Raw genomic sequence first — 15,059 nt, 5'->3', positions numbered from 1 at the left:
GTGCAAGGCAATGGAAAATAAAGCCTTTTACATCTTGAACCTACTCAAGCAAAGAATACAGAAGCTGAAATTCTCACCAGCCAACTATTGTTTGGTCTGTATTGTCCACATATAGTCAAAATGAAACTTTTGTATTATTCAGTTTAGTTAATTTATTGCTCATGGTAAGTGCTGTTCTGACAGTGCTGGAGACTGAATTTCTCTAGCTACAAAGCATCAAAGAAAACTTTGCCATACTGAACCCATGTACATTAACTCTCACGTGTGGCTGCATGTGTGTGTTCTCCCTGTGTGCTGTCCCAGCTCTGCAGACAGTTGGCACAGCAGACCTCAAGTGAACTGCCCAATGACCACAAGATCCGTTAAGGTACGAAGGCACCCAGCCAGGTTGTTGACAAAGCACTGTAATAGCACCTGGCAGACTCTAGAAGGATACTAAGACATGTATGCCTGTGAAAATGGACTCAGCTCAGTCAGTGGCAGGATGTTCCACTGCCCCCGAGGCTGGCCAAAAATACGCCCTCTGAGATACATCTTTATAACCCGAGATAAAGAAGTTACGTTGTGTCATCCTGACCTGATCTTTTAGGAGGGGTCAGTGTGTTTCTGTTATCCTTGGGGAATGTTTTTGTATCATCCTTGATATCGGGATGTTCTGGTACCACTTGATATTGGGATGTGTTTGCGTAAGTACTCTGTGCTTAGCACTTCTTAGGAATGTGTATTTCTGCAATATCAGCCCTCTTCTTGCCAGATTCTGAGCAGGGCCTGCCTCATACCAGCCCTCTGATACAAGGACTTATGTTTCAGGCTCTCTTCCTACTACATTATGGAAGGGCCCACCTTAGGGGTGAGAGAACAGATTAATTTCTGTTCATTTAATACTCTGCCTTTCTGTGGTGGCTGCAAGTAAAAGTGCCAGTTTGTGGTTGTGCTGAGGATGCAACTTTGCTGAGACCACAATTCATGGAGTCATCAGATAGTAACCACTTCCCATGACTGCCGATCCAAGCCATCTTGAATTTAGAGATGAAAGGCTTTAGATCTCCTTATAAATCCCTAGGCTTGTTGTGTTTCATTTACAATGTTTATGTTATTTTCCCATTTTCATGTCTTCCGTTCACGCATGTTTGAAAACCCATTGCCTATTGGGGCAGATTTTAAAAAACAAAAGATCAACAAGTGGCCTGTAGTCAGTGCCTCTCAGAGCTCTTGGCTTTCTTTTTTCCTTCTAACTCTGACCGTAAATTGCCCATTGGAATACAGACAGAAAGAGCAAGCCAGGGCACTGCCATACTGTCAAAGGCTGGAGTGCCCAGGGGAAAGATCCATTAACACACAGCGTTATGCAGACTTCGAATTGGCCATCCTGTGACAGGCTAGCCAGAGGTGGACTCTAGTTTTCTCTTCTTACCTCGGCATTTGCTGTGAACTGTGAATTAGTTATGTATTACAGTCACATTATTGCTAGGAGAAGGATAGTCTTGTGGCTAAATCATGGGGCTGAAAAGTCATAGAACTGACTTCTGTTTTTGGATTTGTCACTGACTTCAGATGTATCCAAGGGGAAGTCACAACCTCTCAGGGCCCATTTCCCCATCAGTAAACTGGAGATATAACAACCTCCTTGAGGTGATGTGAATTTTAATTCATAAACATTGGATTAAAGTGGTTTGAGGTCTTCAAGTGGAAGGTGTTATGAAAGTGCATAGTACGATATCTCCCTATGGTAGGGAGTAACTTTCAGTACTTTTGGTTCACAAGGGCTTGTGCAAACCTTTTAGCTGTTGTACATGGAGTTCCTCCTCCGCCACAGGTTTCACTTTGAGTTTCAGTCTGAACACATCCTCAACCTGAAATTCAAATACATTCTAAACCTCGGAGTTTCACCTGATTTTTGCATTGAAACCACACATTCCACATGGTTTCAACACAAAACCATCACCTGGCTCACTTGATCCTGAAATGGGTCGCAGATAAGTAAACTTTTCAACAAATCTGAGCTGAATGTTCGGGTTGTAATGGAATTTGAGACCAAGGCAGTTTCTCATGGTTTTGTGGTGAAAGTTTCTAACTGAAGGCCAAATTTAGTCCTTGGATAAGAAAATGCCACTCCATTTCAATGACATTAGATCAGCTTATGCCAGTGGTGAGTTTGGCTTGTGTCTCTGTACCTCGTCCTCATAGCCTCATGCTGCATGAAAGATTCCAGTGATTATGGTCTGCACTGGAGGACCCTCCCCCCCAGTTGCAACATTTAGTTACCAAGATCAGAGGCTATTTACAAACAGTTGAAGAAGAATCATTGATTTGTTTTGGAGAAGAATTTTCTGAATCGCTTTGCAATACCGTGGCTGTAATTACCTATGGTTTATTATACTGTGTTCGTAATTACAGTGTTGTTCCACTGGAATTATAAAAAAAAAATTCAGGATAGTTGTGCCACAAATTCATATAATCAGTAAGCTAAATAGGTGACTTAATTACTTATTTCAGAGTAGCAGCTGTGTTAGTCTGTATCCGCAAAAAGAACAGGAGTACTTGTGGCACCTTAGAGACTAACAAATTTACATGCATCCGATGAAGTAGGCTGTAGCCCACGAAAGCTTATGCTCAAATAAATTTGTTAGTCTCTAAGGTGCCACAAGTACTCCTGTTCTTAATTACTTTTTAATAGCCTGTTAGTTTCATGCTGAAGGTATTAATTTAATTTTAATTATGCAAAAATTATACATTTTGATATATATGTAGCACAAAATCCTATTGCCAGAAGGTTAACTACATGAGTTACACTTTATAGTCAGACATTACAGAGTAACTACAATGTAATTAGGGTCATTCTACTATAAAATGTAACTGAATTTTCTAGGGTGATATTTATCAGGATAGTCTTGTCAATACCAAGGACCCAATTCTGCGAACTCTTAAATCAGATGAGTAATCCCATTAACTTCAATGTGACTATTCAAGTGAATAAGGGTTTGCAGGCACTTGGCTTGTTTTTAGACACTGTTGAAAGAAGGGGATGGATTTGTAAAAGAAGTTATGATAAAATTTACAGATACTAAACCAATCTAGGCATTGTTTAGAAATTTATTAGCAATTTTTAAAATAACATCATTCCTTAGATAAAAATGCAATCTTACAGGAATATACATTTGTCCCACACAGAGATGACCCTATCGCTCACTTGTGGGCCATTTGCTCTAACTTTTCGTCGTTGATTTTTTTAAAACGTGCGAGAGGGCAAGCCGGACTCTGGCACCGATGACAGGCGTACACTTACAGTTACAAACTGTACAGCATTATTTACAAAAGCATTTCTGTGGTTTCATGAAACCTGGGTATAAAATTGTGGGATGTGGTAAAGAACTAGTACTGGGAAGGGCTTCAGTGAAGATGATAGGGACATCTGGGGTGGAGAGAAGTATGGGAGAGGAGACTTACATCTGGGGTGGCGTATATCTAGGACAGTTCATTTAACAGCATTGGGCAATTAAAATGAAGGCAAAACACCTACATTTATCAACATTAATAGCTGATGGTCCGAGCAGGAATGATGTTCAAGTGCTGAGCCTGAGAGATGCTGAGCAACCAAATCTTCCGCAGAAGCCAATGGGAAATACATGTGCTTAGCACCTTGCAGGATCAGTCCCCAAATTAATCAGATGCAGGCAAGAAAATACCCACCTCTGCCTTGTAAAGTCCTGATCTTGCAGTCTTTAATCAATGAAGTCAAGGGGAATTTATCCTGAGTAAGTACTACAGGATCAGGCCCTAAACTATGTTTTCACCTCTGGAATTAAGCTGGATTCCAGCCACTTCCAGCCAGATTTCACTCCCCCAAATGGCTTTTCCTTTGTTGTTGCCATGTGTCACTCATTTGGAGGGAGACTCCCTCATTTTGAATTCATTTGTTAAGGCAGTTTTAAAAGTCTCTCTCTTGGGTGATGCAGCAGTTTGTAATGTGATATTCAAAATCTCACTTTTAGTTATTTGAGATCTTCCCCCATTCCAATGATCATAGCTGGACTGGACACCCCTGCATGTGTCACTTCCACAAGAGGTCATGGCATTGAGAGGTTTTAAGGAGTATTGAATACTAGTCTAACTGACTGAGCCAGGAGCAAACTGGCCCCGGAGTCTCTCTGGGAAATAGATTACATTTTGCCTGGCTGGACAACTCAGGACATTTATCATATAGATGAGAAGACTAGTGGTGGGAGGGCTCTGTACTAAGTAGGGGAAGATGGTTGGGAAGGTTACTGCATAGGAAGGAAGTTGTTTGAAGGTTGGGCGAGCATCTGTTCGAGGAAGGAGGCATGTCTGCCCTGGTCTGTGTTTGAGGCATAGCATTTGGCCTATGACCCAGCCAGTTTGCTCCTGAACCAAGTGAAAGCAGTGGCTGGAGAATGTGATGGACTTCAATGAAAGCAGGTTGTCTGAGTGATATGGAACAAAGAAGCAACAGTGTGAGAATGTGGCGAGATTGTGGGCTATTGATTTTTGCCTCCCGTGAAGTCATTTGTAATGCTGAAGTAGATAAATGCCTACAGCAGTTTGCTTATTGAAGATGCACTTTTCGGGTAGCCCTTTAGACAGGACTGTTCACTTCTAAAGAGGGGCTTCTCTTTATGCTCATCATAAGCAAAGTCTCTACAAGGTGGGGAGAATAGGGGCTTTGAACAGGACACTGAATTTAATATCAGGAGAGACTTTCATCCTAGTTTCAGAGTAGCAGCCGTGTTAGTCTGTATCCGCAAAAAGAACAGGAGTACTTGTGGCACCTTAGAGACTAACAAATTTATTAGAGCATAAGCATCCGATGCATCCGAAGAAGTGGGCTATAGTCCACGAAAGCTTATGCTCTAATAAATTTGTTAGTCTCTAAGGTGCCACAAGTACTCCTGTTCTTTCATCCTAGTATGATACCACAGACCTCTTTATGTTAAGTTAGAGACCCGTCTGTTTTTAGTGCTGCACCACGCATTTCATTGCTGTGCAGCCATTCTCACGTGCCCCCATGTCAGGCCCACCGAAGCAGGGAGGCCATATGGCTCTTACTGTAAGATCCTCAGAAACAAAGCAGCAGCAGAGGGACTTCCTTGGGACTGGACTTCTGATAAGAACGGTTTTGATCCCGGGGCTTATAAATTAATTCCCATTTTTAATTAATCTTACAAAGCCAACTAAAATCAGATATTAAAATAAAAATGAAAAACATAGGCAGCTCAGGTTTATGCAAAAATTATAGTCAGGCTCCTTCAGGGAGAAAAAATAAATTTTCTGGGCCTGATTCTGATTTCACACTGGTGTGATATCAGTATTACCTCATTAGCTTCAAATGAATTATACTTGGTTTACACTGACATTAGTGAGAAGTGATTTAGATCTTTTGACTGGAATTATGATTTTCTTTATATGCACTACAATCTTGATTATCTGAACCTATCAAAACTCACAACTATCTGAAGTAGATTCAGGTTCCTTGATAGATGTTAATTGCTTTAAAATCCCTTGATTTTCAAACTTCTTACTCGGTGTCCCACATGACACTTAGACAGTCAAGGCTGTATTGTGGATATATATTATATTATTCAGTTCTAACCAAATGTGGCTGCTTCATTAAAGAATATTCTCTGGTTTGCTGATTAGTTTTTTCATATATAGGTAAGAAGCAAGAGGCCTCCAACTGCATGTAAAAAGCATGTTAGCAATCTGGCTGGCTTGTGAGTCTGTCACCTTGTGGGATTGTGTCTGTGTGCAAACATGCATACATTTCACACAGCAATCTGAAACTAGCAGTCAGAAAAGACACAGGAGCCTGGCTGAGACCCATACAACTGTTATATTGGCATCAGTCTAAAGAAAGCAATGATACATTGCTTTGAAAATTATCAAGAAATGTAAAAAAATGCATTTGCCCTTTTGTTGTTGTTGTTGTCGTCATAGCCATCGAAGGGGCAGGGTTTTGAGTCACAAAACAAAGCAGAAATAGATGCGATTCTGTACATGGCGCTCCTTCAACTGTCCCTCCAGACTGGGGTGCGGTCGGGCAGGGGAATGAAACAGGTTGAACCCCTCACAGTAGCAGCAGCATCTACATCATCATCATCATTCATATGTCCAGCTGAAGAGGCAGATGATGCAGAAAAGGTCTGTGGATAAGGAAACTCCAGCTCTGAATCATCAGTCCCACTTTTTCCATCATGGCAGCCATACAAAATAAGGAAGAAAAAACAAATGCATCCAGTGTGACTGGCCTGGTGCTGCCTGGAGTAATGACCAGGGGTGATAAGAGAGCAGGTATGTTGTTTTGTAAGAAATGTCTTTAGTCTGCAGTGTATTGTTAGCAAGCTGCAGATCAACCACACTCAAATGATGAAGATAAGACTGTTTCCTCCTTTCTTATTCCGTACACAAAACTCCTCAATCATTCACTTCTTCAATGTTTCCATCCACTGCGCAGTGATTGTACCTGACACTTGCTCCAATAAACAGGGACAGGAAAGACATGCCAGGGAACTAAACCTGCCCTCTCCTCCCCACCATGGCCCAGACCCTGCCCCACTTGAAGGAGGCAGTAGCTCTTTGCTCAGGCCTATTGCAATCTGTAAGTCAGAAAGTACCTAAATGAATTGCCATCTTCCAAAGAGAGTGAAATTAGCACAGCTGGCAGCAGCAAGTTCTGATTTTTGTACCACTCCCAAATTATAAATATCATCTTCATCTGCATTGTCCTCTCTGCACAAGCATTTAAATCAGTAGGGTGTAGAGGACTGTTCAGTAGAGAGATGGGGTTTCTCCAGCCCTCTGCAGGGCGTGATCATTGAGGGAATAGGAGTTTTCACAGAAGGATGTAGATGATGTAAGCTTCATCCTCTAGCCTGAGGCCAAATCCTAAGAGGAAACGAGCACCTGCTGAGCATCCAGAGCTCCCACTGACTTCAGCAAAGACTACTACAGATTAGTAGCTTGTTTTTCAGAGGTGATGAGCACCAACAAATGTGACCACTAAATGTGCATCAAATGAACTATTCAGTCAAAGAGAATGAGTTAGGGAGACTCTGCCACCTGACTTCCTCTCAGAAATAGGTGATTAGCAGTGGGGCTATTTCATTTTCAATAGCACTGGACCTATGCATCACAACACTAAGAATGGAGACCCTTCAAAAGGTTTGGAGCTTTGATTTGGATCAGATAAGTACCAGAAATAAAACCCTGAATCCATATGCAAGTCACAGGCAAAACTCCATGAGAGTTTGTCTCAGTAAAGAACAAGTAAAAATGCTCAGCACTTGGCTGATCGATGTCTATGCATAATTTTGCCTAGGTAAGTCTTGGATTTCAAGACTTTGACCCCCCTCTCCCCCTGTGTAGCTAAACTGATGCAAGCTTCTTTGGTTCAATAAAAATCTCTTGAGAAGAGGCTTTTCCTTGTAAGATATCCAGGACATATTGAAGTGCTGCTGGCCACTTGATAATACCACTGGGAATACAATACCACCAAAAATATCCCTTTGTTGTTTCTCCTTTAGGCCCCATTCAAGAGCAGGAAAGTCCAGAGGTAAATGAAAATATAAACAATATACATAATAAACTTAACATTTTCAGATCTCACAATAAGCTCAAGTTTTGGATCAAAGTTTGGTTCTGATTTTCCTGAATCAGATCATTCTTCTTTATTCAGTACGGATCTGCAACTCTGGGATCCATCTGGAAAATGGAGCAAAACTTGTGAGAGTTTTAGACATAGACAGCCAAGATTCCACATGATGTAGTTTTTCAAGTGGTTTCAAATGAAGAATCCATTTCCAAGGAAAACCCAGCAAGTTGCATAAGATCTACATATTTCTCTTCTGGTTTGTCACTAGAGACAAGTGCCAGGCACAGGAGGGACAAGAGGAAGTTCAGATTCAATAACAAGATTGAGATGGGCAGGAGACATAGTGCCATTGACTTCAGTGGAGTTATGCCAGATTTAAAATGGTATGACTGAGGTCCAGAACCTGGCCCATAAACTCAAGTATGAGGAGAATGATGAGATTGCACATTGGAGTGCAAAATATGGGCTCATGTCACTAACCCTCTGTGTCTGCAGCTGAGAGCAGTACCAGAGCAATTCTCTTGAGTAACACTGGAATATCAGTCAAGGGCAGAGCTAGATTATTTTCCCTAGATAATGACTCTGCCTCTTGCATTTGCCTGTTATGTACCCCAGGAAACTCTATTATTGATGACCAAGAGTTAGAGATTCAGTGAAAGAAATATGAAATTATATATTATAATCCCATCCCCCCTGAGTTGCTGGTGCCAGCTGAGTTCCTAGAAATCTTACCAGATCAGCTTGGCATATGGATTTAGCCACCCTAGTGAGAAGAAATACTGAGAGAATCTGAGCACAGGGAAGAGGATGAAGACTGGATAAAATGTCCTGGTTTCAGGAAGCAAGATACTCTACTCAGAAATTAATTGTGCATGTTTAAGGGAGTGAGGAAAAAGGAAAGTGAACACAAGATATGCAAAATCAGTAACGTTCAACCTGTCAGTGGATTGCAGACTAGTTACTTACACTAGGTACACTTTGTTCATTGTACAAATTAAAAAATGAAAAAAAATATTTAGTACCCATTTCCCCAACCACACGTAGAAAAGCACTTAAAAGTTCAAAGGTAAAGCTTGGCACACTCCAAATACGAAATGATTTACTTTACATGCAGCAAAATATACAAGAAGTGATCTTTTAAAACAAACTTAATTCAATTCATTATATTCGCTTGGCACAATTGCAATTCATTTTAAAAAAATATTTGAAAAATACTGAAACTGACCTGAATTCAAGTATTACGGTTTCTTCAACAGAAACATTATCAATGCAATAAAACATCACACGGAATATATTGAAGCATAACTCCTTCTCACTTTTGTTTGTTTTTCCCCTTAATTTTGTTTCTATACAGTTTTAATGCCAACACAACTCACAATTGTATTTTAAAATTAATATTATTGCATTGTTTTTGCATATCTTGTGGAACAGAAAATGCAAAGAGTTACTGATTCCCCTTTCAAAAGCAGAGACAGTGGTTTGTTTTTGCATTCAAATGGCCCCAGATACAGATCTCCTGAAGGTAAAACCAGGAAGTGGAGAACTGTCTGCACTTATACACACATACACACACACGCTCACTCAGTGCCGCTCACACACTCACTCACAAAAATACCTAGCACTAAAAAGAATCCAAATCAATCACTCAAATGTGCAAGACTATATCAAGTGCATTGCCTACTATCTTTAAATTATAAAACAACAACAAAAAAAAGGAGATTTCAATTACTATCAAATTAAATTACAAATTCTTGGTGTACATAATGGTTGATAAAACTCTTCTATCATTATAGCTTCTACCGAATTTCAATGGAGAAAAAATAGTTTAAATAATACAATGTAACCAAACCAATTTAACATTTGCAAAGGTGAAGACAGAACAAAACAAAAAGGGTAGGTGGTTACAAAATTTTGTAAACACGCCTTTCTTCCCTCTCCCTCCAAAACAAAACAAAAATATTCAAAATAAAAATTGGAACATGCTTTCAAGAAAATATCAAACTGCAAAAACAAAGAGAGATCTACATAAGCCCAACACCACCTCACTTAGAAAAGGGCAGGTTGCCTCAGCTCTGCTTGACAGAGCCTGCTACCTGCTCTCCCACTGGTTGGCACAGCTGGCTGTCTGAGCTCTGATTGGTTGGCAGACATGGCTACCTGAGCTCTGATTGGTTGGCAGAAGTGACTGCCTGAGCTCTGATTGGTTGGCAGAGACCACTGCCTGGGAGTCTCTGCATTTTCTGTCAACAAGCCTTCCTGCAGTGTTGCCATTTGCCTCTCATGTCCCCTAAGGCTTCTTCTGCTTCCTCCTCCCCAACAAGGTACTGGAATCCACAGCAGAGGAAGTCCATCATTCTATTCCAAATCAAAAGGGCCTTGGCTTTATGGAGACGGTGAGGCTCATACAGAATATGTGCAAAATGATTTTTACAAGCAAAGTTGAAAGACACCCGTTTGATGCAGGGTCCTTTTGGCTAGGGCCATCCACAGGAAGCTGAGGTTCTCCTTTGCATTCAGGAAGCAGCCATTGTTCCTTGTGCAGCAACTGAGAACAAGCGGGAGCTGGCTCTCCTCCTCCACCTCTTCCTCCTCCTCATGGACACATGCTGGGGTTGTATTCGCTCCTGAAAAGCTCTCTTACACCACCCAACTCTGCGACTCGTCCCAACAGAAATGAATGAAGAACGCTGTTCCGGTTACTCCAGGTCACGAGAACAGTGAGGCACTTCTGAAACAAACCCATTAGGAACATTGAAACAAATAAAAAACCAGCATCGCTTCAGCCCTGGCAACTACAGGCTGCTGACATAAATCCTGCTGTCCTGGAGCTCCTCCTGACTTTTTCTACAATCCGGGTTCTGCACCTCTTCCTCTTCCTCTCCTGCACTGTCCTGCCCTGGGTCCCTGCAGTTAACAAAAGGCAAGAGGTTGCCATTGGGGCTTTGCTTGCTGTTACCATTGAGTATGTTGTCTGCTGCATTTTCCATCTCTTCTATTGTCATGTCACAGGCATCTGCTAGCTCTTGGGTTGTGACCTCAATGAACTTTGGATCTTGCGCAAACTGCATCAGTCCTTCTGAAATCAAGACCTTCAAAAGCAAGTGGGAAACCAGAGACAGAACACAAAGATACAAATTAGCACTAGCATCATCAGTCCCATCACCCTTCCATCCACCATCCCAGCTCCTGCCTGGCCATTCCCTTTTCCCAACCAAACCTCTCTCTCCTCCTACTCCCGCCACCAAGCACTGATTGGAAATGGCTACCAAAGCCCAGCACTGCTGTCTGCACTACTAATACCTATCCTCTTACAGCAGCCCTAAAGATGACTCCTTTCTAGTTGCTGCTGCAGTCATTCCCATGCCGCTGTGACTTTGTTGACTTACCGCTTCGACAAGGCTGCCAGCGCTGCCGTGGAACTGCCTGCTGCTCCCTCCAGTCTGGCTGGGGACGGTGAGGGAGACCGGCCTGGCTCTCCGAGGGCTGCTGCAGCTGGTGCTGTCAGAGTACCAGGAGCTGCAGTGTATTGATGGGAAGCTACTGTTGAGTTTCTCACTGGACTCCACTCCATCAAGCCGTAAAGTCGGGATGGTCTTCTGTGGCCAGCCACGGCTACAGGGCACAGCAGGGGGCGTGGCACACAACCGGGGGGAGAACGTTGTTGGGGAATGGCTTCTCTGGAGCAGGGGACTCAGCCCTGCCACTGCTAGTGCCTTCAGACAGAGAGAGAAAGAATGCAGTAGTAGCCAGCTCTTAGAAGCATGAATGACTAGGCAGTGAGGAAAGACTACAAGGATGGCTTGAATGGGTTTATGCTAATTGGGAACTTAGATGGATTGACCTCTGTGTAATACAGCTGTGGGTAATAAAACACTGTTCTGTTTTCTGCTGATCCATTTTGTGAATATTACAAAGATTCCGTTAAAAATGGATTATTTTGTTCTGGTGAAATGTGCCGGGTCAAAAGCTCTAGAGACTGACATTCTTTGTCCATGGAACAGGTACAGCAAAACTAGCAGCAGTGCAAACTTCTCCCACATAACCCTGCCAGAGTACCTTCATTCCTGTTCCGGAGAGACCACCACTTCCGACGTAGGGTGACATGGTAGTTCATTTTCCACATCCTTTTAATCTTTGACCCCTCTTCTGATCTTACCACCACCATCATGTACTGCTAATTGTGGTGATGTGTTTTGGTGATATCTACTCTAGAAACTGAACTGAGACTATCAACTCATTTCATTTAGGTCTCCAGCGACACTAAGGCCATGTCTGTACTTACAAGCTTACAGCGGCACAGCTGTACCGATACAGCCGTGCCGCTGTAAGAGCGCTTGTGTGGCCAACAGGAGAGAGCTCTCTCATAATAAAACCAGCTCAACAGCGGTAGCTATGTTGGCGGGAGAGCGTCTCCCATTGTCATAGCACTGTGCACATGAGTGCTTATGCCGGCAAAACTTATGTTGCTTGGGATGGGGTGGGGTGTGTTTTTTCACACTTCTGAGCAGCAAAAGTTTTGCTGACATAAATGCTAGTTTAGACACAGCCTTAGTTGGTAATAAATTTCAGTTAAAACCAACCTGCTTTGGATTTATGTAGTGATCTATTGGTGAAAAGATCAATATCCATTACTAGTCCCCTGAGCCACCCAGTCCCTCAAAAGAATTTAAATACATAATTCATGAGTCATGTAGTACTTTTTAACTAAGTAAGTGATTCAAAGAAATCCCTTTTTCCATAGGGCCAGAGTCTGATACTTTTACTCACCTTGAATGGTACCTTATTCCACAAGTCAATGGGCAACTCATAGAGTAAGGTACTACTCAGTGTGAGCAAGGGAATCAGAAGCCAACCCATAGAAAATAAAAAGTTGTGATTTTGTACTATCTGTAAGCAGAAAGTTCCATCATTAACTTTCCAGACCTCCTCCCATTGAAATCAATGGCAACTGACTTTAACACAAACAGGAAAGGTTTCTAAATATGCTATGCTGATGATTTCACGCAAAGAAATGGGATAACAGAAGAGTCTTCTATTAGTGCCATGGGTCAGTTACCCAAACATTTTTCATAAAGGGTGAGATTTTTAAAGGCACAGAAGGCAGCTAATTGCCCAGCTCCTATTAATTCTCAGTATAAAATGGGCACCTAACTGGCCTTTGGGCCTTTTGAATATCTCCCCCTAAAGGCCTAATGCTGCAGTCTCTGCTCTCATAAGCAGCTCCATTTAATTGAACAGGCTGCAGGATGGGTCCTAGATTGGTTAGAAGCACAACTAGGGTGACCAGATGGGATGAAGAAAATATCGGGACACATGGTGGGGGGGTCCCCGCCAACAGAGAAAAAAAAAAAGTGGAGTCCCGGAGTCCCGCCAGCAGAGCGGGAGGAAAAAAAAACAAAAGCAGGGTCCTGCCGGTGGAACAAAACAAAACAAACAAACAAACAAAAAACAGGAGTGTGAAATATTGGGACAAATTGCGTTCCGACCAAACATCGATCGGGATATGGGACAAATGCGTACAAATCAGGACAGTCCTGATTTTACTGGGACGTCTGGTCACCCTAAGCACAACTGAACTGATTCTTCAGCCTGTTGCAGAAATATAATACAAGCTGTGTTTCCAACCAGTACAATACTGACAATGTTCCAGGAGTGTTTGAAGGATCACAGCAAGTTATATATGTGTATATCCTTCATATATCAATATGTGTGAGCCTTTCCTATGAATAACTCTTCAAGTATTCACAATGAGAAGACACCCTACAGTGTTTAATATCTAATGGGAAATTAACAGATTGTTTACAATGGACAGTGCAAATCTTAATTTCACCCACTGAAAGGAAGCAGCAATCAATATTACCAAGCCCAGAAGACCATAATTCTGATAGTGGAGTTTTCTTGTAGCATTAACATCTTTTACACTAGAGGGAATGTTGATGGGGTGGAATACTGGATGGTTTTTCTGTCGCAGCACCATGAGTTCCTGATAGTCAAAGAAATGAAGGACATGCTTCCCCAGTATAGTCTTCCACAAGGCCTTCTTGCATTGAACTGTTGACCTGTGTACTGGACTCAGTGAATCAGACTGAACGCTCCTTGAAGCAGGGACCTTACCCTCTTATGTGCTTTTTAAGAATCACATATACTAATACTACTCTACAGATAATAAGAGCACCCCAGAAATGTTCAATCAACCAACAGGAACATCAAGTGTCCCAAGGCTGGTAGTGCCATATGAAAACTGTTTCTGCAATAGCTTTCATATTATAGTGTCAGACCGAGAAAGACAGTTTAGTATCAAACAAAGGACAGGTGTTCACTTCTGACTTGACAGCGGATTAATCATCTAGATATGTCCAAACAGAAAGCACTAAGTTGATGTATGTCTCTGTCAGGGTTTTTAAGAAACTGACTAGTTACATGTAATCAGTTTACTTTTTAAAAATGATTAGCGTAACTGATTATTTTTGTACTGAAGTGGAGGTAGTCCCTCTCCATTTACTCATCAAAGTCAATAGAGTTACAGTAGGGATGGATTTGGCTAACTATTTGTACCATGAGATGTTAGCTAGGTTTTTGTTTTTTTCCCCTTCATGTATGTCAGGTACTGATTGATGTTGCCAACTTTGAAGAGCACGTTCCTGCAGCTTTATTCTGGGAGTTATGAAAATCCTGAAACCAGGAGCTGACTGGAGCACAAAAACAATTTCTAACAACAGCATCTTTGATATTGGTTTCTAATGGTTTCAGAGAGGTTGGCTAGTGGTGCCATTGGTAAGCACTGCAAATGTTAAATGTTCAGCTGGGTTGGTTGGCCGCTGCTTAGTAATTAAATCTTACCTGATGGTGTACCAGATGCAATGGCAGAACTGTCTTCTGGGAGACATCTACACCTTGGTTCTTCTGTCTCTTCAGACACTCCAAGTGAAAAGATGCTCTTCGACCTGCAATGCCAATGGCACAGAACTGTGATCATCATTCACACCATATTACAGAGACTCTCTGACTTGAGCTTGGTATCAGTGTAATACTTCTGGGGGTGTAGAGGAAAAATTCCCATTATAGGCCCTGTCCACTTTACCTTGATACCTTGCACCTTGCTAGAGCAACTGTATTTGAAAAAGTATCAGAGGGGTAGCCGTGTTAGTCTGAATCTGTAAAAAGCAACAGAGAGTCCTGTGGCACCTTTGAGACTAACAGAAGTATTGGGAGCATAAGCTTTCGTGGGTAAGAACCTCACTTCTTCAGATGCAAGTAATGGAAATCTCTAGAGGCAGGTATATATCAGTGTGGAGATAACGAGGTTAGTTCAATCAGGGAGGGTGAGGTGCTCTGCTAGCAGTTGAGGTGTGAACACCAAGGGAGGAGAAACTGTTTCTGTAGTTGGATAGCCATTCACAGTCTTTGTTTAATCCTGATCTGATGGTGTCAAATTTGCAAATGAACTGGAGCT

General features: G+C 42.0%; 1 protein-coding gene and 1 long non-coding RNA gene across 18 annotated transcripts in view; one reads left to right on the top strand and one right to left on the bottom strand.

The window, feature by feature from the left end:
* The window catches only part of LOC117882632, a 32,508-nt gene that overhangs the window by 1,063 nt on the left and 16,386 nt on the right, over nucleotides 1-15,059 (top strand). The gene's annotated exons all lie outside the window — the stretch shown is intronic.
* Nucleotides 5,830-15,059, bottom strand: part of CACNA1C (calcium voltage-gated channel subunit alpha1 C) — a 724,164-nt gene continuing 714,934 nt past the window's right edge. For 16 of the 17 annotated variants that reach the window (XM_034780951.1, XM_034780978.1, XM_034781008.1 and 13 more), the window contains 3 exons: nucleotides 14,447-14,550; nucleotides 10,993-11,319; nucleotides 5,830-10,695 (listed from right to left, as the gene is read on the bottom strand). In XM_034780951.1, coding sequence (XP_034636842.1) covers nucleotides 10,399-10,695; nucleotides 10,993-11,319; nucleotides 14,447-14,550 — 728 coding nt within the window. In that variant the 3' untranslated portion in view covers nucleotides 5,830-10,398. The remainder of the gene's footprint in view (nucleotides 10,696-10,992; nucleotides 11,320-14,446; nucleotides 14,551-15,059) is intronic. The other variant, XM_034781034.1, reaches the window with a different exon arrangement.

Source organism: Trachemys scripta, chromosome 1, assembly GCF_013100865.1.
Source record: "Trachemys scripta elegans isolate TJP31775 chromosome 1, CAS_Tse_1.0, whole genome shotgun sequence".
Lineage (NCBI taxonomy): Eukaryota > Metazoa > Chordata > Testudines > Emydidae > Trachemys > Trachemys scripta.
The sequence above is the reverse complement of the archived record's forward strand: the minus strand, read 5'-3'. Positions and strand labels throughout refer to the sequence as shown.